We start from the raw sequence: 23924 nt of genomic DNA on the forward strand, positions 1-23924 counted from the left end.
GGGTAAGGACGGACTAGAGGAATCAATCAAAGGATCAAAGAATATCGGAACTAGCGGACTAGCTGGCGTGGCCTGAAGCTGTGACGTTCTGTCACGTATTGATATTAATACAGTTTCGTATTATTTACGGATATCCAATATGGAGAAATAAATGTATTATACGTAATAACCGTAACTATAAAAACCATGACCAAACAGACTCCTTTTTCCATTACCTACTCTTTTAGTAGATCTATAGATACTAGTTACTTATTTATTGAGCCCCTGATTCAGTCTCAGCCTCCGACTTTTTAATATTCATTTTATGTAATCCTGATTAGACAAAGGAGATGAAAAGAACTATTCTATGGGAGAATCAGAAAAGATCACCGACACCCTTGTCGGCATCCTTCTTGATCAGTTCCACCATTCCCTGTGCCGCATAAGTATTATTTTCCTGATTCAGTGGGTACTTGAAACTCACCGCAGGCATGATCGGCTCACCGCTAGCATCTGTCACATAGCGGAAGGGCATTTCAGTGCGCTCATGTTCACTAACAAGAATCTCTGGGTAGTCGACATAGGAGATCTTCTCCAATGGCACTGTAAAAGCTATTAGCACCCGAGTGAAAACTCAATCAATTGGGGATATATGGAATACAGTACCTCTCTCATGCACAACAATGCGTGTCACTCGCACAGCTGTATCGGTTGTCATTTGCTTGGGTCCGAGTCGTCGACCAACATAGCCCTTTTTGCGCAGTTCGGACGTGCGATCTATAAAAGTAAGTTTTCTATATGAATTGATCAAGTCGCTCGAGAGTATGTACCTCTGGGTGGATCATCACCTATACCAATTTCAAAGTCAGCCATTGTATAATTCCTATAGTTAGATCATTGAAGTATGGTTGTATCTCATACCGAGAATGCCTCCGAACAAGAAGACGTCGAAGGTATCGCCATCGTCTGGACTCAACTCCACTGCAGCTGATGGGTCCAAGAGACATACTCTCTCCTTGCGATCAGCAAAGATCTCCTCAACACCACGCTGCTCTACCTCAAGGCCCTTAGTAGCAGCAAGGTCAGTGGGCATCTGTAACTCAGCAGGCACGGAACTGAGCAGAAAGCGAGCACCACGGGCATGGGATTCCCGAGCGATACAGGCATATTCTAGGGCAGACCAAGGGCCAAGTTCAGGATCCAAGTGCTCGACCACAAAGGTCGGTTGATGCTTCTGATCACTCATGGTGGTTGTAGTGGGTGTTGTGTGGGCAAAAAGCGGGAAAGAAAAAGTTGGATTTTGGCTTGGATGAACAACGTATTCAAATAACCAACATTTACCTCAGTATGAATTGAAGATATGGCCTTAGTCTACCTAGGTAATGAAAAATACTGATCTACTAAATTCTGTAGCATGAATTTATTTTTTTCTTTCTGTTTGTTGTTCGACTTCACATCGCCACTCCTTGATGACGTACAAGATAGATGTAGACAGAGGAGAAAATATAGAATAGCGACATAAACAATGGCGTAGTATGTTATCTATTATTTGTTTATTTAGTATCATCTCTATGATTATTTCCAACTATATAGAAAAGTGAAGCAGCCCCGCACATTAGAAGATTAAAACAGTTATCGATGGAAGCCCCAACTTTGTACCCAATTCTAACAACTCCACCACCTTCACCTTCACCTTCTTCTTTTCCCAACTTCCCACCTTCTTCACCTTTACAACTCTCCATATTCCAAACATTCACATAGTCACCATGAATCCCCATCAACAAAACAAAGTTGACGTCAGCGTGAGTAAATAGAACTAACACCTAATTTATTACTGACAGCACTGACCCCTCTCTCTAGTCCTTGAGCCCGGATGAGCAGCGTCTCCTTCGCATGTATGGCAAGATGCCAACAAAGAAAGATCTGCTGCAGAACAAGCTTCGAGTAAGTCCGATCTGGATCTCACAGTACCCTGATATACCCCCTCAGTGAATTCCTCGTAATCTTCCCCAGTTCTAACATCTTTCAATCTTACTAGGAGCGCAAATACTTCGATTCTGGCGATTATGCTCTGAGCAAGGCTGGCAAGGCTTCGGACGTGGGTGTCACCAACATCGGCTCACGCCACCCAGTCCCGGAGAACATTCCCCACCTGACCGCGACCTCTCCTGGTGCCAGTCCAGCCACAGCTACCAACGGAAGCATCAGCACACAAGGACAACAGGTTACCGGCAGCATCAGTGGTCACCCAGGCTCCATGGGCCTCCAGAACCGCAGCCCCAAGGAGGGCAGCTTCCTGCACCGCAGCACTAGCATCAGCGAAGGCTCTGCCGGACAAGAGAACAACGAGCCCAAGGATCCCAGTGTCTCTCCTCCCGCTGCTCGAGAGGGTGTACCCATCCCCCAGTGATACCTTACTCTGCTATTTGAGTGATACATCTGCCATTTGCATTTACTTTGGGTTCGGATTGCTGCTTTTCCTTCGTGTTCAAAAGCCTGGCGCTATGGGAATGATTCTTGATGAGATTGAGGTGCTCTGCAGGTCAGGGCAAGATAACTGAAGCGTGGAAAGAAATGAGAATCTATTCCAATAGAAAGGAGGGGACCAAAAAAAAGACCGAAAAATGACTGAAAGGACTCGAAAGGCACCAAAAAAAGGGTCGGTAAACGCCTGGACTTGTATTAAGTCCTGGGTTTTTATTTCCCAGTTTATGGGTTTTCCATCAGGCACACATTCAAGACATCTCTTCTGTTCTCTCCTTTCAACCTGTTCATATGTTAGTTCGTGCGATCTTCCAGTCTTTTATCTCGTAAGGAAATTCTTGACATTAATGAATATGCATCTCCAAACTTCAATTTCATGACCTTCCTACCTAGCATACTGAGTACTGATTTATCTAATTTATATTGACATCTAAAGGTAGAAGATAATGTCACAATATCTCGATGGAATTGATCTAGCGCATGTAAAGTTAAGGGGTTCGCATGATCCAGAGGCAACAGGACAAACAAGGCCGGAAGAACCAGGCAAAAAGGGTATAATTGGCAGTACATGGATCTGAGATAAAGTAAAAGACAGCGAGGGAAAAGCATTTGAAATCATGAGAGTCATGAGAAAAAAGAGAAACAATGGGTCGTCGAGATCGGCATATCGTAAGACAATGGAGTAGAAAGATAATTCCATGGAGATATAGCAGTATCCATGGACACGGGAAAAGCTTTAGGGCCCAACAGAAAATGGAGGGTTGATGTTGGCGTATATCGCCATGCATTGCAGATGCAAAGGAGACTTGACACATGGTATCAGATGTATTCCAGAGAAGCAATTCCAGAATATCGACTCATTGTTCATCGTGTCGTATTGATATCTCGGAGGATTCACTTCCCGGCTAGATAGCATGTTATGGCGGCTACCTTGCACTGCTGGGATTGTATCGAAGCTGTACCATATAGAGGAAAATGACTGGTGCATTTGAGCTCCTAGAGGCGTTATGTGGGGCCAAATTAGACTGCAATCGTCTATCACTCTCCCTCGGTACACTGACTCAGTCAGTCTTCCAGTGACCGGCTAGTCCGTTGTCTAGGTCGTCATTTTCACCCAGCCACAACTCCACCGCATACAGGCCCATGGTGCATGCAACATTGATCCAGCGCCAAAGGTTACCACCACCAATGTCTTGACTGCTCCACCACTCCTCGTTGCTTCCTACCGCTTGTAAAGTGGATGAGAAATGCTGCATCAACAGACTAGTGTAGACTGCGATGAGAACCGAGGGAGAGAAGTAGCTCAGGAATCCCAGCAGGCGACCGACTCCATCAGAATCTTCCAGAGATGCTTCCTGGGAGAGGGCTCGCGCCCCAGATTCACGCACAGCAGGAATAATGCGTGTTGAAGCGTACAGTACAAGCAACCGATAGGCGAGTGAAATCAAAACGGATGGGGTGACCGCACTAAAGACAGCTGTTATAACGTTAAATGCAGCGTGGATAATTGAGGGTAGTTGAGTAAATGCGTGCATCAGAGTGGTGTACGATGCCATGATAATGGGCGGAAGTGGAGGGAAATCCCCAACTTGAGAAGGCGGAGAGGGTGTATACTCTATCGGGTATGAAGGCTGGTAGTCGGTGAAGATCTGATATATGCATAGTACAACATAGGCAAAGAGCAGAGAGCTCTCCACTGGATTTCCACGACCACTGCCAATACCCCAGGCGCACAGAATAACGGCACAAGTGATAGAGACACCGATCAGAGCTGCATCCACGTTGGAGATTTCGGGAAATTGTAGAACGCGCCAGAGGAAGTAAACGGAGCTGGAGATTACTGTAGCTGAGAGCACCAGGAGACCGATCTGTTGCCTGAGTCAGCTGGTTTTTGCGTCGCGTTGCGCAGATATTCGTCCAAAACTTACCATCCAGCTGTCACTGCGGCCACCTCGATTCACAAGCCACCGAGTGATCTGTCCGGCTGCCTGAATGACCAGCAAGCTGCAAAAGCCCTCCACCAGTTGGAAGATAGGAGTCGACCACCTTAGCAGTCGATCCCAGCTACCCAGGCTCATAGTTTCTACCAGGCCCTCACGACCAAATAGCCATTCCTGAATAAAGCCATCTTGCGCGCGCTTTCGACTAAAGGTGCGCTCCACCCAACCGCCGCTGTTATCACCATCAACGGAGAACCGATTCAGGGACCAGATCAATAGAATAGGGATGATGACCCATTGTGTGGCGCGAACGGTGGCAACGAGAGATGAGCGAAACCAAGAGCGATCTGGAGTGCATAGTTGAAGTAGCGAAAAGAGGAAATAGAAGGCGGACAAGGAGAGTGAAAAGGCCAGACCACAAGTCTTCCCACCAACATCAAATGCTAGAGGGATGGAGGAGACCGTGACAGTAAGGAATATGGCCGACGAGAAGACTCGGAAGAGCCACATCGGAAGAAGTAAGCACGTGGGGCGCGCCGAGTCCGCGTAGAGAGATGAATAAAGAGAAGAGAGGATGAAGAAGACGGGGGACTTAAGCTTTTTTTTTTTTTGGTCTTTTCGGTCTTTTTGGTCTTTTCGAGCTTATCTTGTCTCACGTGGGCTTAAGAAACCAAGGGAAGTAAAGAGAGATGAGGAATGTAGGAGTGGAAAAAAGAGTGCTGATGATAGGCAAATACCCAAGTATGAAGAAAGGGAAGTAAAAAGGGGATACTTTTTTCGTAATTTCAATGAAGTATTTTCTAATACCCCATGTTCTACCAGTGTTGGTGTCGTGCTAGGAAGAGAAAGACTGGCGGTCAAAGCACCGATCTGGAAAGTGGAAAAACTAGTGACTTATGAGATCATTTGGTTTACTATACAAGTTCTATATCTTGAGATAAGTGATTTATGGTCATCTCTGCAGAGAAAGCAGGAATAGGAGAGAGTCGTTCATGCAAGTCGATAACGCCGTAAGAGCTGACCTTTCCATGGTTAGGAAACCTTGGCCTGATGTAGATAGTACTTTACTAAACATGAGATGGTCCATAGTGAAATATGTATTTGGTACTTTATAGTGTCCCGCTTTCTCAAAGCAGTAATCAAGCTTACTGAGCTTTGCCGTCACCTGACCTATTATAACCCCCCTATCAAGCCCTAATTACCCGATATGGTAATATGAGATAAGAAGTCATGCAAATCATAATCTCTATCATTGGATCTTCCTTGAATGCTTCGATTTAATAATAACTGGTTCAAAATGGCTGAAACTGCTGCAAAGAAGCTCAAGACATCATCGCCCTTGATTGGCACCCACAAGTAAGCTATATCTAACCTCTAGCATCTACCAGCTATGGGCATCTGACAACAGTATCAAGTGGTCATTTCCATGCCGATGAGGCTCTCGCAGTCTACCTTCTCCGTCTTTTGCCCGCCTATTCTTCTTCTCCTCTAGTTCGGACTCGTGATCCCACTCAGCTTGAGACATGCCACACTGTGGTTGACGTTGGTGGTGTGTACGACGCTGCTATCAACCGCTACGATCACCACCAGCGGACTTTTTCCACCACCTTCCCTCAGCACAACACCAAGCTCTCATCTGCAGGCCTAGTGTACATGCACTTTGGCCGTTCCATCATTGCACAGAACCTGTCCGTGCCCGAGGACCATGCCAACGTTGATCTGCTGTACGAGAAGCTCTACACCGACTTCATCGAGGCCATTGATGCCAACGACAATGGTATCTCCGCCTACGACTCTGCCGCTTTGGCCGCTGCCAGCGTAGAGAAGCGCTTCAAGGATGGCGGTGTTACTCTTGCCTCCATTGTGAACGACATGAACAACCCAGACCCCACCAGCCCTCCTGGTGAGCCCCAGGATGAGGATAGCCTGTTCGGCCGGGCTAGCACTCTGATTGGAAACGTGTTTGCTCGCAAACTACACAGCGCCAGTACCAGGTGGCTGCCTGCCCGTGCCACCGTTGGTGCTGCATACAAGTCGCGTACCGAGGCTCACCCCTCTGGTCGTATCCTTGTGCTGCCCGAGGGTGGCGTGCCCTGGAAGGAACATCTGTACAACTTTGAGAAAGATGCCTCAACAGCCAAGGGAGACCCCGCTGCGCAGGTTTATTATGTTCTGTACCCCGAGAGCGGCGCAGAGGACTCCAAGTGGCGCGTGCAGTGCGTTTCTGAGACCGAGTCTAGCTTTGTATCCCGGAAACCCCTGCCCGAGGCCTGGCGCGGAGTCCGTGATCAGGACTTGGATGCTATGATTGCCTCTGAAGCCGAGAAGAACGGCCAGGCCAAGATTCCCGAGGGAGCTGTTTTCGTGCACGCCAGTGGATTCATTGGTGGCCACCGGACCCGTGAGGGAGCCATGGCCATGGCTGTTCGGGGCTTGGAGTAATTATGGGTATGCCACGAGGGAAACAAAACAAAATTTATGGTTACTTTGTTGATTAAGAACTTTTCATGAAATCTTGGTATAAGGATATGGTATCGGCTCTCGCAACGCATAGATGGTAATCAGTGACTTATACCGCAAACGTACACCAAATAGATATAGACTTGAACATGTAGATTCCTTTTAAAGGGGCCATCAAGTTCCCGTTGTAAACAATCAATCTTACAGATCAAGAATTTAAGTCTTCTTTCATTGGCTGATTGACAGGCCATAATACTTAAAACATTTTTGCCTTGGTCCCATTAGCCCTTGACTGAGATCTGGGACCAAGGTTGGCTGACCAAGTTTGCTTTAAAAGACAACTTGCGATCAAGGGAGAAGTGCAAGAGCTGAGCGGGAGGACAAGCCAAAGGCAACTGCATAGCCAGTCTCGGAATCAAGGCAGATAAGGGAATCGGCGTTTTCTCAAAGACAGCGGTGCTGCTATGAGCCAGATTCGTAGGGGGATCTTGATAGGCACCGAGATCGATCATGTGCTCCTATCGCTGATAGACATTCAATAGGACTGTATTTAGAGAGAGCTTCAGTGACGGATGCTTAAAGAGCTGATATCTTCAATGCTGCCAGTGCCATCTCCTGATTTGGACACATCTTTAGCAAGCGATAATGCTCCCAATGACTCCTCGCTTTCGCCCATAGCTCTTTGGACAAGCTTGGCTTTGACCGCAGCACCCTTCAGACGCTCATCGATATCATTCACGGCATCTTCAGTGTTGGACATGTCCATAGAAGCTGGGTCCACCAGCTCCATCAAGGTGGCAAGGTTTTTTGTCAAGCGTGCACTATGCGCAGAGAGACGAGGCATTCCGTTACATATTGATGGATCGAGAGACAGGTCCGAGTTGCCTGCCTGGGCCAATGGCTGTTCCACTGTCTCAGAGGACTTGGAATCTGCTAGACGTTGGGCCCAGACTAGAGCCTTGCCATAGAGACGCCCTATCTCAACGAACTTCTCGAAGCCTTGCTCGACAGCGAAAACACTTCCCTCTGTATAGCCGGCTTCGGTGCCATCAGCAACGCCAAGTTCATAGCCTTCCTGATAGAACTGCTCCTCAAGATCAAGGAGCCTATCCAAGATATTTGATTCCATATCTGAAGTGAAATACAATAATTTCAAATACAGCTGCAACGGACGTTATCGGGTCTGAAGGTGACAAAGGGAATTTTTGATATGCGGGGCGGAATCGGAGCGATAAGTTTATAGCCCGCTTTTCCATTTTCCCGCTTCCTTCTACCGTCTCATCCAAACCACAATGTCAACCAAAATCTTGCCCAAGAAGGGCGAGCGCAATATTCTCATTACCAGCGCACTGCCCTATGTGAACAATGTCCCTCATCTGGGCAATATCGTCGGCTCCGTGCTGAGTGCCGATGTGTTCTCGCGGTATGACTCAAATCCCCCACTATGGATTATGCATAAATCAGAAGCTTATATACAGATGAAATCAGATTCCACAAGGCTTCTGGTCGATCAACACTATTTGTCTGCGGAACAGATGAGTATGGAACCGCAACAGAGACTAAGGCATTGGAAGAGAAGGTCACACCAGAGGAGCTTTGCGCCAAGTACAACAAAATTCATCAGGAGGTGTACGAATGGTTCAATATTGGATTTGACCACTTCGGCCGAACCCCAACTGAGCAGCACACCAAGATCTCACAGGCCATGTTCACGCGGTTGCACGAAAATGGCTTCCTTGGCGAGCGCACTGCTGAGCAGCCCTTCTGCGAGCAGCACGGTTCTTTCCTGGCTGACCGTTACGTCGAGGGTGAGTGCCCACGATGCAACTACGATGATGCACGTGGAGATCAGTGCGATAAATGCGGCCACTTGCTTGATCCATTCGACTTGATCAACCCCCGCTGCAAGCTTGATGGCGCAACCCCGGTTCGCCGTGAGACAAAACACATCCACCTTCTTCTGGACAAGCTCCAGCCAGAAGTGGAGAAGTGGGCAAAGGAGGCAATTGAGAAGGGCGATTGGCCCAAGAACTCGCGTGTCATCACCGAGGCTTGGTTGAAGGAGGGCTTGAAAGAGCGTGGTATCACCCGTGATCTCAAGTGGGGTGTTCCCGTTCCTCTGGAGGGTTACGAGAACAAGGTGCTCTACGTGTGGTTCGAGGCTTGTATCGGTTACCCCTCTATCACCGCCAACTACACTGACGACTGGGAACTCTGGTGGCGCAACCCAGAGGAAGTGAAGCTGTACCAGTTCCTGGGTAAGGACAACGTGCCCTTCCACAGCGTCATCTTCCCTGCCTCACAAATCGGTACTGGCGAAAAGTGGACCATGAACCACCATCTCAGCGCTACAGAGTATCTGCAATACGAAAGCGGCAAGTTCAGCAAGTCGCGCGGAATCGGTGTTTTTGGTAACAACGCCAAGGAGACCGGCGTTCCCGCGGATGTATGGCGTTACTACCTGCTGAAGAACCGTCCCGAGACTGGTGACACCCAGTTTGAGTGGCGCTCGTTCGTGGATAGCAACAACAGCGAGCTTCTGGCAAAGCTGGGCAACCTCGTCAACCGAGTCATCAAGCTCGTCGCTGCTTCTTACGACTCCACCATCCCCGAGTTCACAACCCCAGAGGATTTTAACCCCTTCCTGGAAGAGGTTACTACTCATCTCCGTACATACGTCACAGAGATGGAGTCAGTGCACCTCCGTGCTGCCGTGTCAACTGCCATGCGTATCGTCGAGGCTGGTAACGGTTTGATCCAGGCCAACCGCCTGGATAACGCTCTGATTGTCAACGACCCCGAGCGCGCTGCAGCTGTCGTCGGTAACGTTCTGAACCAGATCCACCTCCTCGCCGCCGTCTTCTTCCCCTACATGCCTGCCACTTCTAAGGCAATCCTCGAGCAACTGAACGCTCCTGCCCTTATCATCCCTAACCTCGACGACCTCAAGGACGGGTGGAAACCCGTCAGCCTGAAGGGCGGCCACAAGATCGGCAAACCCCAGTATTTGTTCACCCGCATTGACCCTAAGAAGGCTGACGAGTGGCGCGAGCTCTTCGGTGGCTCGCAGGCCGAGAGAAAGAAGAAGGCAGATGAGGCCGCTGCAGTTGCCGCAAAGAAGGCTGCTGCTAAGCTCAAGAAGAAGGAGAAGAAGGAGAAGAAGGCCAGTGGTGTCGAGGCCACTGCCAAGGACGGCGCGGAGTCTACAGCTGAAGCGGTTGATAAGATCGCCGACGGTGTGTCACAGGTCACTCTTCCTACTTCGTAAATCGGCAAAATAGATTAAATGAGTATGGAATATAATTGAAAGGACTCAAGATTAATTCCCCTGCGATTCTGGGTTGGAAGGCTAGACATGAATATCTACGAGAATAGGTCTTTTATTTCGGAGTGATGAAATAGTTGCATTTATGCTATTGTTAGAACTTGTACTCCGTCTCTCGGAATGGAAATCAGCATAATACTGAGAACAGTTTACTCCCTTCTCCGCCTAGCTCAAGTCAAGACTAAATTCAAGTTTAGTGTAGTAAGAATATTGATCCCAGAGGTTCTGTGACAAGTGTAGATTTTGAAATTGATTTGTTTTCTGTTTCAAGAACACGCCGATATGATAAGTTTCATTAAAAAAAATGCTCATAGCGCCAGTCGCTGCACCGAGGAAGCAGCTAAAATAAAATAAATGTAAAGCTCCCATATTTCTCCCACTTTTCTCCCTAATCACCGCTTTCGGGTGTTAGGTCGGGGCTTGGTCTCATCAGGTCCGACAGGGTGAAGCATAACCTTATTGGTGGAGGTGGTAGCATTGGCTGAGTAGCCCTTGCTCCAGTCGTAACTGACAGCATAAGCAAAGATATTTCCGTTGCGATTAAAGGCAGTGCTTGAAATGGGTCCGCCAACAACTGGATAACCCTTCAGACGGTGCTTAGCGTCCTTATCCCAGAAGTGGAAGGTGCCATCACTACCGGCGGTGCTGAATGTGCCGTGGACAGGGTGGAATGAGATAGCGTTGACGGAGTAGATGTTGCAGATGTCACGGCTTGTGGGCGGGGTCTCACGATGGCACTTGAAAGAGAAGTTTGAGGCGGAGTCCTTTTCCTCGACGTATTGAATAGCACAGCGACCCTCGATACTGCCAACGGCGAATCCGGATGCATCGGCGAAGCAGCTGACTACCCGCGTCTGCCACTTGAGAGGTGATTGAATGGTCTTGTAAAATTTGGTAGGGTCGTCGAGGTTGACGATGTTGATGTAGCGGTCAGCGGTACCGATGACCAGGAGCTTGTTCTTGACATCCATGGTATAGACGCGCTCCTGGCAATCTAGCGAGGCGATTGGGGTGGATTGGCGCAAATCCCAGTATTTGACTGTCTTGTCCCAAGAGCCTGTAACGAGAAGAGGTGAACCTCCGGCAGTGGGGTTGGTTATCATGTGGCAACTTCGGATGGGAGCATCGTGAACAGCGACCTGGACGGCAGTAGTCTGGCCTGAGCCAAGATCGAGCATGCGGGCAGCTTTATCGGCTCCGGCTCCAATGACCTTAGTTCCATCCTAAATGCACGAGACACGTTAGCATGAGACACCCTTTGAGGTATAGAGAGGGAAACGGTTTGGCTTACAGGAGACCAGCAGCAGCTCAGGACTGGAGCTTCGTGCTCGAACAGAGCTTTGCCTTCGCTCTGACCTTGCTCGTTGATTTCGTAAATTCGAACTTTCTTATCCCATGATGCGACAGCCAAATGCTCACTAGCAGGTGAGAATCGCATGTCGGAGATGCCATCTTCCGGGGGTTGGTTAAGTGGGACATCCTTGGAGATGTCGCCAGTGGTCTGGGTCGCGGCCGCCGAAGAAGTTGCGGCACTACCGAAAAGGGAAGACATCGCAAAGGGCGAAAGAGCTCTTTCGTGTGAAGAAAGGCAAAGTCTTAAGAAGAGGATCGCTCAAGGAAGGTAGTGGAATATGGACGTTTACTGCTGGTAATAAGAAAGGTCACCTAAAGAGAGAGAGAGAAGAAATGTCGGGGTACGCAGCTTAAGAAGCAGCTGCAAAAAGTTGTCGATGGAGTTGATTTGGATGCGCGACTTCGGGCAGAAAAACGAGTCTCACCGCCTTCCAGGAAAGTGAAGTATAAATCGAGGGGAAGATAAGTGGACATGCATATACAGTAATGACTAATTGAAACTGAGATAAGTAGATGCTAGTAGTAGTAAATAAAGATTATAATAAATTATCACAAACAGGATTCAATGTTCGACTCCTTTGATACAGGATGTTTAAATGTGTGCACAAAACAATGAGACACGTCCAGGTAGTTGATAGTAGAGAAGCTGAGGGAAAGACGATACTGGAGCTATTAGTACTGCCCAGGTGCTAGAGACTTTTCCTTCGATGATGTAGAGTGGTTCCAAAAGGTATGGAGCAATAGAAATAATGGGATATCTGGGAACAGAAAATATTTATGGCTTATTGAAACTGAAAGAGAAGATGATAGCTCGGCCCCAGATGGTCAGGTGTATTTATATTCATGGACAGAAACAAAGCCCGAGGCACATAAAGACCTCTGCTTCTCGATAATTCAATATTTCAAAGTGGTATTTTTGAAATAGTAATATTAAACCTCGTAAGGAAATTATTGCGATTTTGATTAGCATGGATGGCCCTTACGTAACTTTAGGTAATATTAACTGTCATCTACATTGGCATACAGATAGGTATGTGTTATTCCAGACGTAGTCTACAACTGTGGACTAGGGTATGTACAGAATTACGAACCTCATCTTTCCAAAGTTATAAGGAAAGCACATTCAGACTTATTATTAATATCCTGAACGCTATCAAGCCTAAAGTTAGATGACTCTAAAGACAACAAAACGAAAGATTCCATGGTTAATCCAAGCTTCATCCTTGCAAGTGACCCTCAGGTTCAACTGTCACAACATCAAGGGACTGATAAGCCAGTATGGAGGGGATATTGACGTTTCAATTGGATAATATGCAAATAGCATCTTCAATAAGGCTTTGTAGAATATTGCAGCATCTTCGAAGGGACCATGGTTAATCTCATCGAGTTCGACTTCATTGAAGTCATCCACATTCAAAGGAATGGATAAAGGGTAATCACCCAGTGTATAATAATCATTCTCTGAGTCAAATCCAATCCAATCTAGTTGTACCTTCAAGAGAACAGAATCGATATAGTCCAGATGGACAAGAATAATATGCTTCAGATTGACATCCCAGGAGTAACCAAATAAAGATCTCAGCACTCCTTTCATGTCAGAGCTTATGGAATGACAGTTTCATTCCGACCTGCATTGTTATCAGCAAGACTTGGAGCCAGATCCCGCGAGGTACAAAAGTACTTACTATGAGAAGAAACCCTTGAAAGGGGAGATGACTTTCAAGGTTACCTAGGTATTAAGTAGAAGCCTCGGGGGTAGTTGGTGCAACCTCTCTCAGTAAGTATTGTGTTACTATTTATTCAAGCACGAGTGAAACATGCTCAGTTCCATTATCGAAGATGCAAGGTGGTCAGGGGTTATAGATGAAGGCTGGACAATGTTAGGCGTGTGATGGAGGTGGGATGCTCTAGGCTCGGATCACATAGATTGCAGATGGCATGTTCAGTGATAGTTGAAGTTCTAGTGGGCCGATTGACGGGAATACGTACGATGACATCAGGTGATCGTCTGGTTTCATAACGAAGGTACTTACTTATGTACTTGGTCTGAGATATCTAGAGAAAGAATAAAATGGTCGGGATATTATTCAATCAACTACGAGGATCTTGTGAATATCTGTTCTGTCTAGATGTCCCTCACTAGTGGAATATTAATAGAGATGAAGCTCAAATAAAGTACAAGTGGAGTAGAAGTAGAGAATGCGGGGTGCAGATATCTATATTTGTGGTGGATCCACTGATGCCAATTACGAGTGTTATCCGAGGTTGCCGTGAGAAACAATGGATTGTCAAGATTGAGTATATCAGTTATTATTCATTTTATTTCCCGGGTTTCAATCTGAATAATGAAAAGTAATAGTGTTTCAAAAAAAGGCAAAAGTAGCGCAAGTAAAATACTCTATGTATATTCATGTATCCGCAACATGACATCCATGACTTTCCCCGCCTTCCAAGGTTATTCCCAAACAGTCATCAGGTCACCTGCTCTTCCCCTCTTCCTTCTACTTCTTCTTCTCCTTGTCTTTTCTCTTTCTCTTTCTCTTCCTTCATCCATCACACAATCACAATCCAATTCAATTCAATCCCAAATCATGTCTGCAGATACTGTACCTCTCACCAAGGTCGATTCAGCCATCGCTGGCTTAACCATATCAGATGAGAAAGCCCCTGAAACCAAGCACAAGGAAGTCAAGAAGTCGCACAAGCGTGTCGGGTCTCATCATGAGGATGGCGTCACTACTATGAAAGATCTGGGTAAGCATACTTTGCATCCTGCTCATATTCATGTCCTCATCAAACATTACTAGAGGAGCACAAGATCGAGATCACCCTACCCATTGAGTCACAAAAAACGGGGTGGTAGGCTAATCCCATTCCAAAGTTGCTGAAACTTCGCATGTTTCTAAACTTAATAGGAAACTGAACACCTCTCCAAACTCCATTGAGGACAAGGATATCCTCAAGCTAAAACTCATCGACCCCCCTGTCAAGAAGATTGACTTGCACTTCCCTCTAGGTCTGGAAGTGACTGCGCGGAATTCCAAGGGAGTTACAATAAAGGACGCACTAGATGCAATCTACAAACAGTTCAAAAAGAAGGTAATACCACCCTTTCATCAACGCTGTTCACGTATTATCAAACACTAACTCGGAACTCGGACTAGGCTGATGACGAGTTGGAGAACCCCTACCTCGCTGGTTTCGAGTGGGACAAAGAAGAGTGCTGGACCCGATTGATCGTGCACCAGAAGGCGGTAGGACTACCCCAACAACCTGGAAAGAAGCACAAGAAGAAGTCCAAGGATGAGGAGTAGCTTGCTTTATGCAACCCAATAGTTCATTCCTTTCCCATTAAGGAAAATACAAGGTTTGATGAAATCCTCTCCTATTTTATGACTGTATCCAAGTTCATTCTCCGCTCTACCTATTCACCAGTTATCCTGCGTTTCAAAGTATTTGCTCTTGTTTTTTGATGTAGAAACAAGACTCAAGGGCGAAGAGACTATCTCTTATATATATATATATATATATATATATCTCAGCTAGTACTTTTGAATGCGTTTTTCCTTGTACTCAGTCAGTGGTATGGCGAGATTAATTTTCTTACCGTACGGAGCGAGCTTCAGAGTGATACCCGTTGTCAGGCCATAGTATCCGGCATCCGTTCACTCCTTTCTTATTCACTCAATTCACTTGATATATTTCTTCTTATAACCTTAGAATCTGAGGTGAAGTTGACTGAAAACGGGTATAAAATAGAGTGCATGTAAAAGAAGTGGTAAGTGGGGTAGGTAGATAACCTGGGCAGATTTATAACGTTAATAAGTGTGCTTAAGTACTATTATATTCCGAAAACCATATTGTACAACTCGGATGACGAAGTCGCCATGATTGTGCGTGGCATTTTTAGAAGAAAATTGAGATATTTCCGCATAGTCAACCTAAGATAAATCAACCTTGGGATCTTTCCTGATTTGGTATAGTAGAATTATCTAGCTGACGCTAAATTCATCATTAGTATTTATTCTAGAGCTGATGCTAATGGTGGAATTGATACTGCTCAGGTTGAGTTAATGCTGATGAAGTTAACTACCTAGGTTTTCCCTTGAGGCTGTTTAATGTCCATGTTGTAGTAGTGGACAAGATACCCTGTATTAAGTGCATTACAACACCTATGTCCGGAGTGCATTATGCATCGCAAACGATACCCTTGAAGGCTTTTCATTAACAACGGTGATGTCCCTTCCTTACCGACTCTTCTTTCTCGAAAGAATGCAACGCATTCATCTTCAACAGAGGAGCAATTATATCTATAAGTAGCCAGTCCTCATCATCAATAGAAACTCATACTTCACAATAACTATAATATTCAACTAGTAGGAACCCACTATCAAAACAGATGGATTGTTTACGGCGTTGAGTAGCAGTTAGTTGGAGCTCACCAGTCTTTGTTTACTGCAGTAAACTCCACACCCTTTACTGCAGTAAAACCGGAACCCATTTCTCAGTACAAAGAAGCGATCGCCGGATTACACCGACAAGATGAATTGTTTGAAAACATGTGAAGTAATATATCGGTAGAGCTGTTAGAAAAAAGTAAAAGGCCACCGAGTAAATAGAGAGGAAAATGTAGTAGGAGCTAAAGAAAAAAGTAAGAGGCGGCAGGGTAATTTAAGGGGAATATGTAGCCAGAGCTAAATTGATGAAAAAGACCAGCAAATTATCGAAGAAGAATGAAAAAAGAGAACCCGGGATCAAGTCCAAAAATCTCGGGCGACGCGATCGAAGAACATATTTCCAAGAAATTAATTAGGAGTGGGAGGGTTCAGATCATCGAGAAGTGCTTGACAATCCAGACGCAAAGGACCTCCTTGAACACAGTTTATACCGTTCTGTGCGGTGTCGACTTCGACATTCTGCATACAGAATGATTGCTGATTAGCGAGCTGCTGCCCCATCGGAGGGCGCTGTTTCGTCGCCTTCAATGCGCTGATATACTGGCGTGTGAGAGGGCGGGGGCATTTGCCGGAGCGAGCTGCCAAACCTCGAACTCCAGGCGACGGAGGTTTGGCTTGATAAGAATCAGCAACACCAACCGAACCTCGCCTAGCGAGTCACGGAACAATTTTTGGCCATCTGCTCGGAGTTGACTCAGGCCCTCCGAATACCCTACTTCCATCACAAATGTGGGCCACCCCGCACTAGCAGCAGACATAATAGGTGTGATTCGAGTTAAAGGCACAAATATGTCATCGGCTTCTTTGCCACCGGCTGTTTGGCCAGCAGCATAGTACCGTGCCGCACCTAGCCAGTTACCAGGTTGTTGATAAAAGCCGCCCATGCTATGTTGAATGGCAGCTGATGTGGCCCTTGTGATAATATTCATGAGGTTGATCAACGACTTTGATGATACCGTCTTGTCTTCCCATTGGACACGAAAAGGAATACCTCCAAGGCAATTCTCTTCTTCTTCAAGACATTTGATTATTCTGGCCGGTAGTCGGTGAACAATAAGCCATTGATTTCGCCAGGTTCCCGCCGCAAGAGAGGTATGGATTTCAGAGACCGCGGCCTTCAGATACTTCATGGTACTCCAGAATTGAATAGCATGTCCCTCTGGTAGAGCAGATCCGAAGGTTTCATCAACTCGGTTTACATCTATAGATATCATGTTTCTTGTTTAGATATGGTGATCACTATCACCAACTAAGACTGGCATAATTGCGATATGCTGGTCAATCAGCTTGAGTTCAATAGACCCACAGAACGGTAGTACTCACCTAAAGTTGCTGCAGGGGCAATAGAAACTTATCTCAAATTATATTCAGGAATCAGAATCTTGTGAGTCGAGGATTTTGCAGTGTGTAGAAATTAGAATTAAATGCGAGATGTTGTGGATGTGAATGGGTAAAGAACCTTGAGTGACTCATGGCTACGTGTTCCTAGGAGAATTATTCTAGTACAGATATCCGATCCTGCTTGTTAATAGCACTACTTAAGAACCTTAGGTAGTCAAGCATTATTTAATAAGTAGGAGCACTTCTATTTAGTTATGGCAGATGACTAATGTAAGCTAACTAAGAACTGACGCGGACCTGGTGATCAATGCAATGAGAACTTCTCATCCTCCGTCCACATTCTCCCTCTAGCCCCTCATTATGGATATTTCGAGTCTATCATGTCAGCGGTGTCGAAAATTCAAGGTAAATACTTAGGCACCGAGTGTTCGTATCTTCAGAGGAAAAAAAGAGAAGTCCGCGCTTTGGCCACTCCCAGATATGATCATAGTACTGATCATAGTACTACGCCCATATTTCAATCTACGCCAGCAGTGGGCCCATCGAGCCTTTTGACCTTGCTCTCGCCGGACACTCAACTATCCTCGCAAACGACAGGGCTCGTCTTGTTAGCTGTGTTTTTCTCCCAGTTCATCCCATCAGCCATCATTTTTCAGCAAGAGCATACTAGAAGTCTCTATCAGCAAGGTCAATTATGCACTAGCGTTTTGCATTCCATTTTTGCATTGTCATCTTTATTTCTAGGTCACGCACGGACACCTATCAAATGTCGTCAACTCGATAGCATATCAGGTGTTTCTCCAAATGCCCGCTTTCACGGCCAAGATTGGGCAAACAATGCTATTCATCTTGTTTCTATGCAGTTACATGCTCCTTCGGCTGATACTGTTCGAACTCTCTCTAATCTCACCACATATTGGTTTGGCATTGGCTGGAAAGAAAAGTCCCAGGCCAGCGCAAGTGAGTCTTGAACCTAGTGACTATACTTGACCACGCTAAATCAATTGCAGATATGGTTATCCATGCTGCACGAGTCCTACAACTACAGAGTTCACAATTATCGAAGGCTCAGTCACGCAGCTTACGATGGCCCTACATTTGGGCCGACTTGATCTGTCGGTGCTTTGTACTTGATGACAGTTTTGCGGACTTAAATCAGGATATTGACATCTCTGATATTACGACTACATCCGAGAGCCTACTTCCTCTAGGTTATGATAACACACACAGCGTGTTCTCAATCTCATTAGAGACAAAACAACACCAAGTCAAAGGGCACTATTAAAGATTTTGGGTCTGTGGTATGTATTTCTTCAGTGTAGCCCTACTTAATCAACCTACCTAAACGTGAATCATTAGGTATGAGACTAGATGCTTCATTCGAAACCTTAGGTTTATTCACAGCCTTGCACCTAAAGCTGATCCTGCGGCGCGGTGGGTGGATCTATTTGCGCTGGACAGTAAAACTACTTCCTGTTACTTGTCATTTCCCATTACACATCGCACTTTTAATAGAAGTCGACCCAATAACTTTCCTGATGCACCAGAGCTGCTACTATCTCTTCAGGCAGTCTACCACCAGTGCCGGGTCCTGCCTCATCTTGCTATGTTTATGTTTCTACGCCAAAATACCTCCGCCTCTCCTGAATATATCCAGCTTTGCGCACGAATCGCAGTGTGTCACTTGAAATCATTAACAGATTTTATAACTGGTTTCATCTCTCTCACGCCTTCTAATGTTTCGTCCAACCCACCTTTCGTGGCATACTGCGCCTTTCTCACAGCTTCGATCCATTTAGCTTGCTTAAATCTGGTTTATGAGCCCACAGAAATTCTCCCCGAAGCAAGTGCATCTATGTTAGCTTTACTTAGAAAACGGGCATTATCTAGCCTGCTTTTGCTCCGGCAACTTCAATGTTATTGGTCCTCGTGCTTTGAATTGGTGAGTGGATTTCTCGTTCCCTTTTTTGCATGATACAAGCCTGCATTGTACACGCAGGAACTACCACGTAACAAGTCAATATAGCTTACTAGATCGCTCTCACAGCTTTCACTTCTTCAGCCTTTATTCTCATCTGTTGGAATATCAGCAGCTAATGTGGAAATGCACGGTCACATACTGCAAGAAACATTTGATTTCATCTCAGAAACTACCATTCATGATGGTACCGAAGCAGCTCCACTAGCACCAGGCCATGAAGAACTTGAGACTTTTATGACTCGAAACCTGGCGCAATTTCTAGAGATGATAGATCTCAGTCACCCAGCCTACATTTCCTTCCAGGCTCTCCAATCATCGTATCTCATTGCACGAGAATCTTCAATGCAAGATAACTCTGCACACTTCTCTGATCAATCTCTTTTTGACTTCATAACTGAACAGCCGCATATATCCCCATTAGAAAATCCGCATCCAGCACTGCAACAGCCTGCAGTCGCATCCACGTCTACCCATCGCCATAAACCACGCACCTGGATTCCAGCTCGTCCAGTTGAGTCCGAGGGACAGGGAATTTCATGTCTTTTCTACAGATTATGGGGATGTAAAATGAGATGGAAAATATAATAAGACACAATGCTCAGTTGCTACAATTTTTCTATTCCATGGTACGATTGCGCTACGTGTCATGATTGATTTTTAAATGCCGATAGCAATCTAGTATTTTACATAACATTCCTGATGAAAACAGTAGTTAGGACATCAGCTGGGTATTCATACAAAAACTAGGCAATCTTTGAAAGCTGAAGTTTTATGAAACAACCTCATTAAACCAATCCAGCAGCCGTTGATTCATAATCACACCTGCCCTAACGTGACAGTGATGACCCGCCCCCTCCACGGCAGCCATACTGGCAAGAGTCGCCTTCTCCCCAATATTCCTTTTCACCAAACCCGGTTGCCCTTTGAAAAAATGGTCATCCGCCGCATCACCCACAAATTCACATATTCCACATTGAAAGCCCATAATCCTTGGTCAATCACCCAACGGAGCGTCGTGCGTATATCTACTTGAGAACGGAACTCATCGATCTGAGCATTTAATTCGCTTGTATTACCAGCTGCAAATAATGATATCCTGTCAGCTGGCAAAAGGGTTTCCCCAAGTGACTCATAAACATCCTAGATCCTATCAATAGCTATGACAGCCGCTAAACGGTGCTTGAATACCGCTGCCCGGGCCGCTAGATATCCGCCCAGTAAGTAGCCTAGCAAGCCGATACGCGCGGCGTCAGTTTCCGGTTGCTGAATCAAGTATTCAATGACGGGAGTCACGACTTTCTCCCAGTCGCCGATGAACCCTCTGCCTTGCTCTCGACAGACTGTTGGTTGTCAAGGCCCTTTGTATACAATCACATTGTGGCCTCTCTCTAGAGCGGCAAAGCCAGCAACATGCAGCATCTCCTCTTGTGCGCCGTCAAATCCATTTCCGAGGATAAGAGTGGATCTGGGCCCGGCACAGTCGTTCTTAGCGCGGAAGAAAATGGCATGGACGTTGAATCCATCCGCCTGGAGAACAATTCGCTCTCCGGGGATAGGTAAGAGCGCTATGGTCTTGTCAAAAGCGAGAGTCTGTTGAGCCCAAAGGCTATCGATTTGAGGATCGGTGGGGTTTCCATGGATGAAGAAGTCGGTGGCGCGGAAATATGATGAAGCACGGAAATAGGCATCTCGTGCGGAGATGGGGTGGACTTTCATATCGATTCCTTTGGCTTACGTTAGAACGCGCCAAGCGAGCTCAGCGAAGGCATCGAGGAAACTTTCCATATTTCCTGGTTTGATGTGGTCGGCAGCTTCAAGAACCTCACCAGTGTCTGCACCATTGTAGCGTGCAAGGGCTAGGATGTGGAGTATCTCAAAAAGGAATGTTCCGTCTGGGCTGAGGGGAATCATGGCGATGGAAGTGTACTTCACTGCTGAAATGGGACAGCTGCGAGTCTTTAAATATTTGTACTTTCCTAACACTGAAGTCCCCCTTCTGGATCTCGGGGTATCGAAATTATGTTCAAATTTTGTATGATTCGCTCTTTCGGTGCCTAGATCACCCCTGGCACGCCAAAATTCCGCACCGTCACAGTAGCGGTCGACTACTACAGCTCTGGTGTAAGAGAGTGTTTTAGCGGCTCATGTGATTGATGCCATTGGAGCGCTTTGGTTACAAACGGCTACTCGCAGGAGATCACACAGGGAGGTGGATTTGGGGAATGGGAGTACAGCTGCAGGTCAAAGCCAGGAGATCTAATGCGATAACTCTAAAAAAGCTGGCGTGATGACCAAGCCTAAATATCACTTCATAATTATGCCTCAAATGAAGGGATCTGTCTACCTAGGTACTGTCTGAAGAGCACTTCAAACTCAATATTCCCGAGGTCCAAAATTTACATGGATAGTTTACGATCTTCAAGGCTGGATTTTTCATAAATTTTTTGACGAATTTAAGATGAAGAAGGCTGATTGCATCTCATATTTACCTGGGCATCTTCCAAGTTTTTGGCCAACAAAACATAATATGAAATCTGTCATTTCCCGATTAATACAGTCTATCTAGATATAATCACCAGATTTCTAATTCATATACCAATATAACAGCAAGAAAGGCTTATCGAGAACCTACCTGAGCATTTACAACACCGTCCACTTAAATCCTGCCGTCATGACACGCGTCAAGACGACTAAAACAGCACCAGCACACATGGTTGCACCCGCGAATATCTCTAGATTTCCATAATTACCCTTATCCAAAGAAACGAATGCCCCAGCAATTGGACTTCCAGTAAGCACAGCAATCGACACGAAAAAGTACAGGATCCCGGTGCGAATTCCAATCTCCTGTATGGGGGACAGCTGGGCAATGAGAGCAGGCGTCAAAGAGACATAAGCGCCAGAAAAGAAACCAAAAAAATACTGAATAGAGAATGACTGCTACGTTGCTGCGACCAGGAAGCCATAGTGCGAAGGTGAGGATGCCTGAAGCCAGAGTTGCAACAGACATGACGTTGAAGCGCCCAACACGGTCTGCGATCAGACCGGGAATGATACGGCCGAAGACACTGGGTACTTTAGCATAATTTCATCTAAGAGTTTCTGAAAGCGATCTTACCTGGTTGCGTTCAAAAATGCCACAAGATAATTTGCCAAAGTGGGGACATTCCTACGGTCTGTGCCTGAGAAGTGATGAAGTTGAAAGGCAAAAACAAGCCAGACGAGAAAAGCGACAGCGAAATGACCAGAAGCAGAAAAGGTATCTTCTTAAATGGGGCAGTGTATTGTCGAACATGAATCGGCTTTGGAACGTGCGTCAGTTGCGACTTCACAGTGAAGACGACTATAATAACACCCCCAAGAATGATGAAGGCAACAGCGCGCATAGTCCAGCCAAAGCCGGACCGGTTTATGAGACGATCAACCATAAAAGGGAAGATGATACCACCAATAGAGGCACCAGAGGCAGCAATACCAAAAGCAGTTGCGCGCTTTGCCTAGAACCAGCTAGCTAGTGAGCCCAGAGAAGCATAGTAGATGGCGCTGGCGCCAATGGCACTGCAAATGGCCTGCGATAGGAAGATTTGATAGTACTCCTTGGAGATAGAGGCCATCATTAAGCCAATCACGTGCGCGAAGCCTCCGATATATAGCAGCCGCCGGGGTCCATAGTGGTCGAACACCTTGCCGAAAACAATTCCGGCACCGTACATCATGAAGAGCTGAGTGGACGAGATCCAAGCAATCGTGGAGGCTGAGTAAGAGTTCAATAAATCTTTTTCGTAGTAGTTCTGGAATACACCGACGGAGTTAGTCCAGCCGAAGGCGATGAAAAGGGCCCACCAGGCGCCGAAGGTGACCATCCAAGCATCGTGGCCACCATCAGGAGCTTTATTCGGTAGAGCCTCTACAGCCCGATCACCATGTTTTTCCTAATCTGGGTCTAGGCCTAAAGGAGCGTCATCCAGAGTTGACTCGCTAGTCGAATTAGACTGATGTGTAGGCATCGCTAGTTTGATTGTGAAAATATAAATTCATAGGTTAAATAGCGAAACGAGGAAGGGAGGAAGACGCAATTCAGGAATGAGTACATAAGATTTAGAGCGAGAGGGGCTATAAATATTTACGACAAAAGCAGCTTGAATTTCTCAGTCGTTTTTTGAGCTCGGTGGCTTGGAAGAGCGAAGGCCCGCTGGCGGACTTTCGCATCGTACTTCATACTGGGCACATTAACTTCCCGTCTTGTATCCACCCTTAAAGTGACAGTAATTGGTCAAAATTAAAATCTGGACTTTGCCAAGCTTTACGGGAGGCAAAGGCTAATTCCTATATCCACTCTCAAATTGGAAATACGCTCGAATAGCGAGCATGCGGCTGCGGACTTTCGTGTTGTATTTTGGTCCTGACTCCTGAGGTCCAGAAATGTCCACTCGAAGCACCTTTTCGGACCACTCCGTAAACTAGTACTCCGTAGCTTGGCGAAAGTACGAATCTTCAATCTTCGACAACTTTTCATTCTTATTCCTAAAAAATAACTGAGGGTACGGAGCACTGCCAATATTAAACCTTGGAATCGCAATTTCATGATGTCTCGCTTGAACTAT

General features: G+C 46.2%; 12 protein-coding genes across 12 annotated transcripts; 4 read left to right on the top strand and 8 right to left on the bottom strand.

Moving 5' to 3' along the window:
• Positions 1–355: 355 nt before the first annotated feature.
• N7495_001709 (SAM-dependent methyltransferase) lies at positions 356–1225 on the bottom strand (the record flags this gene model as incomplete). The annotated part of the gene is made up of 5 exons (XM_057204379.1): positions 356–412; positions 464–582; positions 646–756; positions 810–827; positions 901–1225. The coding sequence occupies 5 exons, from the start codon at positions 1223–1225 to the stop codon at positions 356–358; spliced, it is 630 nt and encodes a 209-aa protein (XP_057068452.1).
• Positions 1226–1745: 520 nt separating this feature from the next.
• N7495_001710 (endosulfine family protein) lies at positions 1746–2389 on the top strand (the record flags this gene model as incomplete). The annotated part of the gene is made up of 3 exons (XM_057204380.1): positions 1746–1781; positions 1840–1923; positions 2018–2389. 3 exons carry the CDS (start codon positions 1746–1748, stop codon positions 2387–2389), a joined length of 492 nt encoding a protein of 163 aa, XP_057068453.1.
• Positions 2390–3524: 1135 nt separating this feature from the next.
• N7495_001711 (ICE2 family protein) lies at positions 3525–4913 on the bottom strand (the record flags this gene model as incomplete). The annotated part of the gene is made up of 2 exons (XM_057204381.1): positions 3525–4331; positions 4392–4913. 2 exons carry the CDS (start codon positions 4911–4913, stop codon positions 3525–3527), a joined length of 1329 nt encoding a protein of 442 aa, XP_057068454.1.
• A 787-nt stretch (positions 4914–5700) lies between these two features.
• On the top strand, positions 5701–6845 carry N7495_001712 (MYG1 family protein; the record flags this gene model as incomplete). Its single annotated transcript, XM_057204382.1, has 2 exons — positions 5701–5759; positions 5819–6845. 2 exons carry the CDS (start codon positions 5701–5703, stop codon positions 6843–6845), a joined length of 1086 nt encoding a protein of 361 aa, XP_057068455.1.
• A 580-nt stretch (positions 6846–7425) lies between these two features.
• N7495_001713 (Yae1 family protein) lies at positions 7426–7992 on the bottom strand (the record flags this gene model as incomplete). The annotated part of the gene is made up of 1 exon (XM_057204383.1): positions 7426–7992. The coding sequence occupies one exon, from the start codon at positions 7990–7992 to the stop codon at positions 7426–7428; it is 567 nt and encodes a 188-aa protein (XP_057068456.1).
• Positions 7993–8155: 163 nt separating this feature from the next.
• On the top strand, positions 8156–10131 carry N7495_001714 (methionine--tRNA ligase MES1; the record flags this gene model as incomplete). The annotated part of the gene is made up of 2 exons (XM_057204384.1): positions 8156–8286; positions 8352–10131. The coding sequence occupies 2 exons, from the start codon at positions 8156–8158 to the stop codon at positions 10129–10131; spliced, it is 1911 nt and encodes a 636-aa protein (XP_057068457.1).
• A 449-nt stretch (positions 10132–10580) lies between these two features.
• sonA (putative nuclear pore complex protein (SonA)) lies at positions 10581–11740 on the bottom strand (the record flags this gene model as incomplete). Its single annotated transcript, XM_057204385.1, has 2 exons — positions 10581–11411; positions 11480–11740. 2 exons carry the CDS (start codon positions 11738–11740, stop codon positions 10581–10583), a joined length of 1092 nt encoding a protein of 363 aa, XP_057068458.1.
• A 2392-nt stretch (positions 11741–14132) lies between these two features.
• Positions 14133–14855, top strand: N7495_001716 (uncharacterized protein; the record flags this gene model as incomplete). Its single annotated transcript, XM_057204386.1, has 4 exons — positions 14133–14295; positions 14349–14400; positions 14457–14640; positions 14706–14855. The coding sequence occupies 4 exons, from the start codon at positions 14133–14135 to the stop codon at positions 14853–14855; spliced, it is 549 nt and encodes a 182-aa protein (XP_057068459.1).
• Positions 14856–16346: 1491 nt separating this feature from the next.
• On the bottom strand, positions 16347–17128 carry N7495_001717 (uncharacterized protein; the record flags this gene model as incomplete). Its single annotated transcript, XM_057204387.1, has 2 exons — positions 16347–16538; positions 16586–17128. 2 exons carry the CDS (start codon positions 17126–17128, stop codon positions 16347–16349), a joined length of 735 nt encoding a protein of 244 aa, XP_057068460.1.
• A 3542-nt stretch (positions 17129–20670) lies between these two features.
• Positions 20671–21036, bottom strand: N7495_001718 (uncharacterized protein; the record flags this gene model as incomplete). Its single annotated transcript, XM_057204388.1, has 1 exon — positions 20671–21036. The coding sequence occupies one exon, from the start codon at positions 21034–21036 to the stop codon at positions 20671–20673; it is 366 nt and encodes a 121-aa protein (XP_057068461.1).
• Positions 21037–21051: 15 nt separating this feature from the next.
• On the bottom strand, positions 21052–21231 carry N7495_001719 (uncharacterized protein; the record flags this gene model as incomplete). The annotated part of the gene is made up of 1 exon (XM_057204389.1): positions 21052–21231. One exon carries the CDS (start codon positions 21229–21231, stop codon positions 21052–21054), a length of 180 nt encoding a protein of 59 aa, XP_057068462.1.
• Positions 21232–21960: 729 nt separating this feature from the next.
• Positions 21961–23183, bottom strand: N7495_001720 (MFS general substrate transporter; the record flags this gene model as incomplete). Its single annotated transcript, XM_057204390.1, has 4 exons — positions 21961–22182; positions 22265–22388; positions 22462–22817; positions 22869–23183. The coding sequence occupies 4 exons, from the start codon at positions 23181–23183 to the stop codon at positions 21961–21963; spliced, it is 1017 nt and encodes a 338-aa protein (XP_057068463.1).
• Positions 23184–23924: the final 741 nt, after the last annotated feature.

This window comes from Penicillium taxi, assembly GCF_028828555.1.
Source record: "Penicillium taxi strain IBT 34144 chromosome Unknown utg000001l_segment0_segment0, whole genome shotgun sequence".
NCBI classification, from domain to species: domain Eukaryota; kingdom Fungi; phylum Ascomycota; class Eurotiomycetes; order Eurotiales; family Aspergillaceae; genus Penicillium; species Penicillium taxi.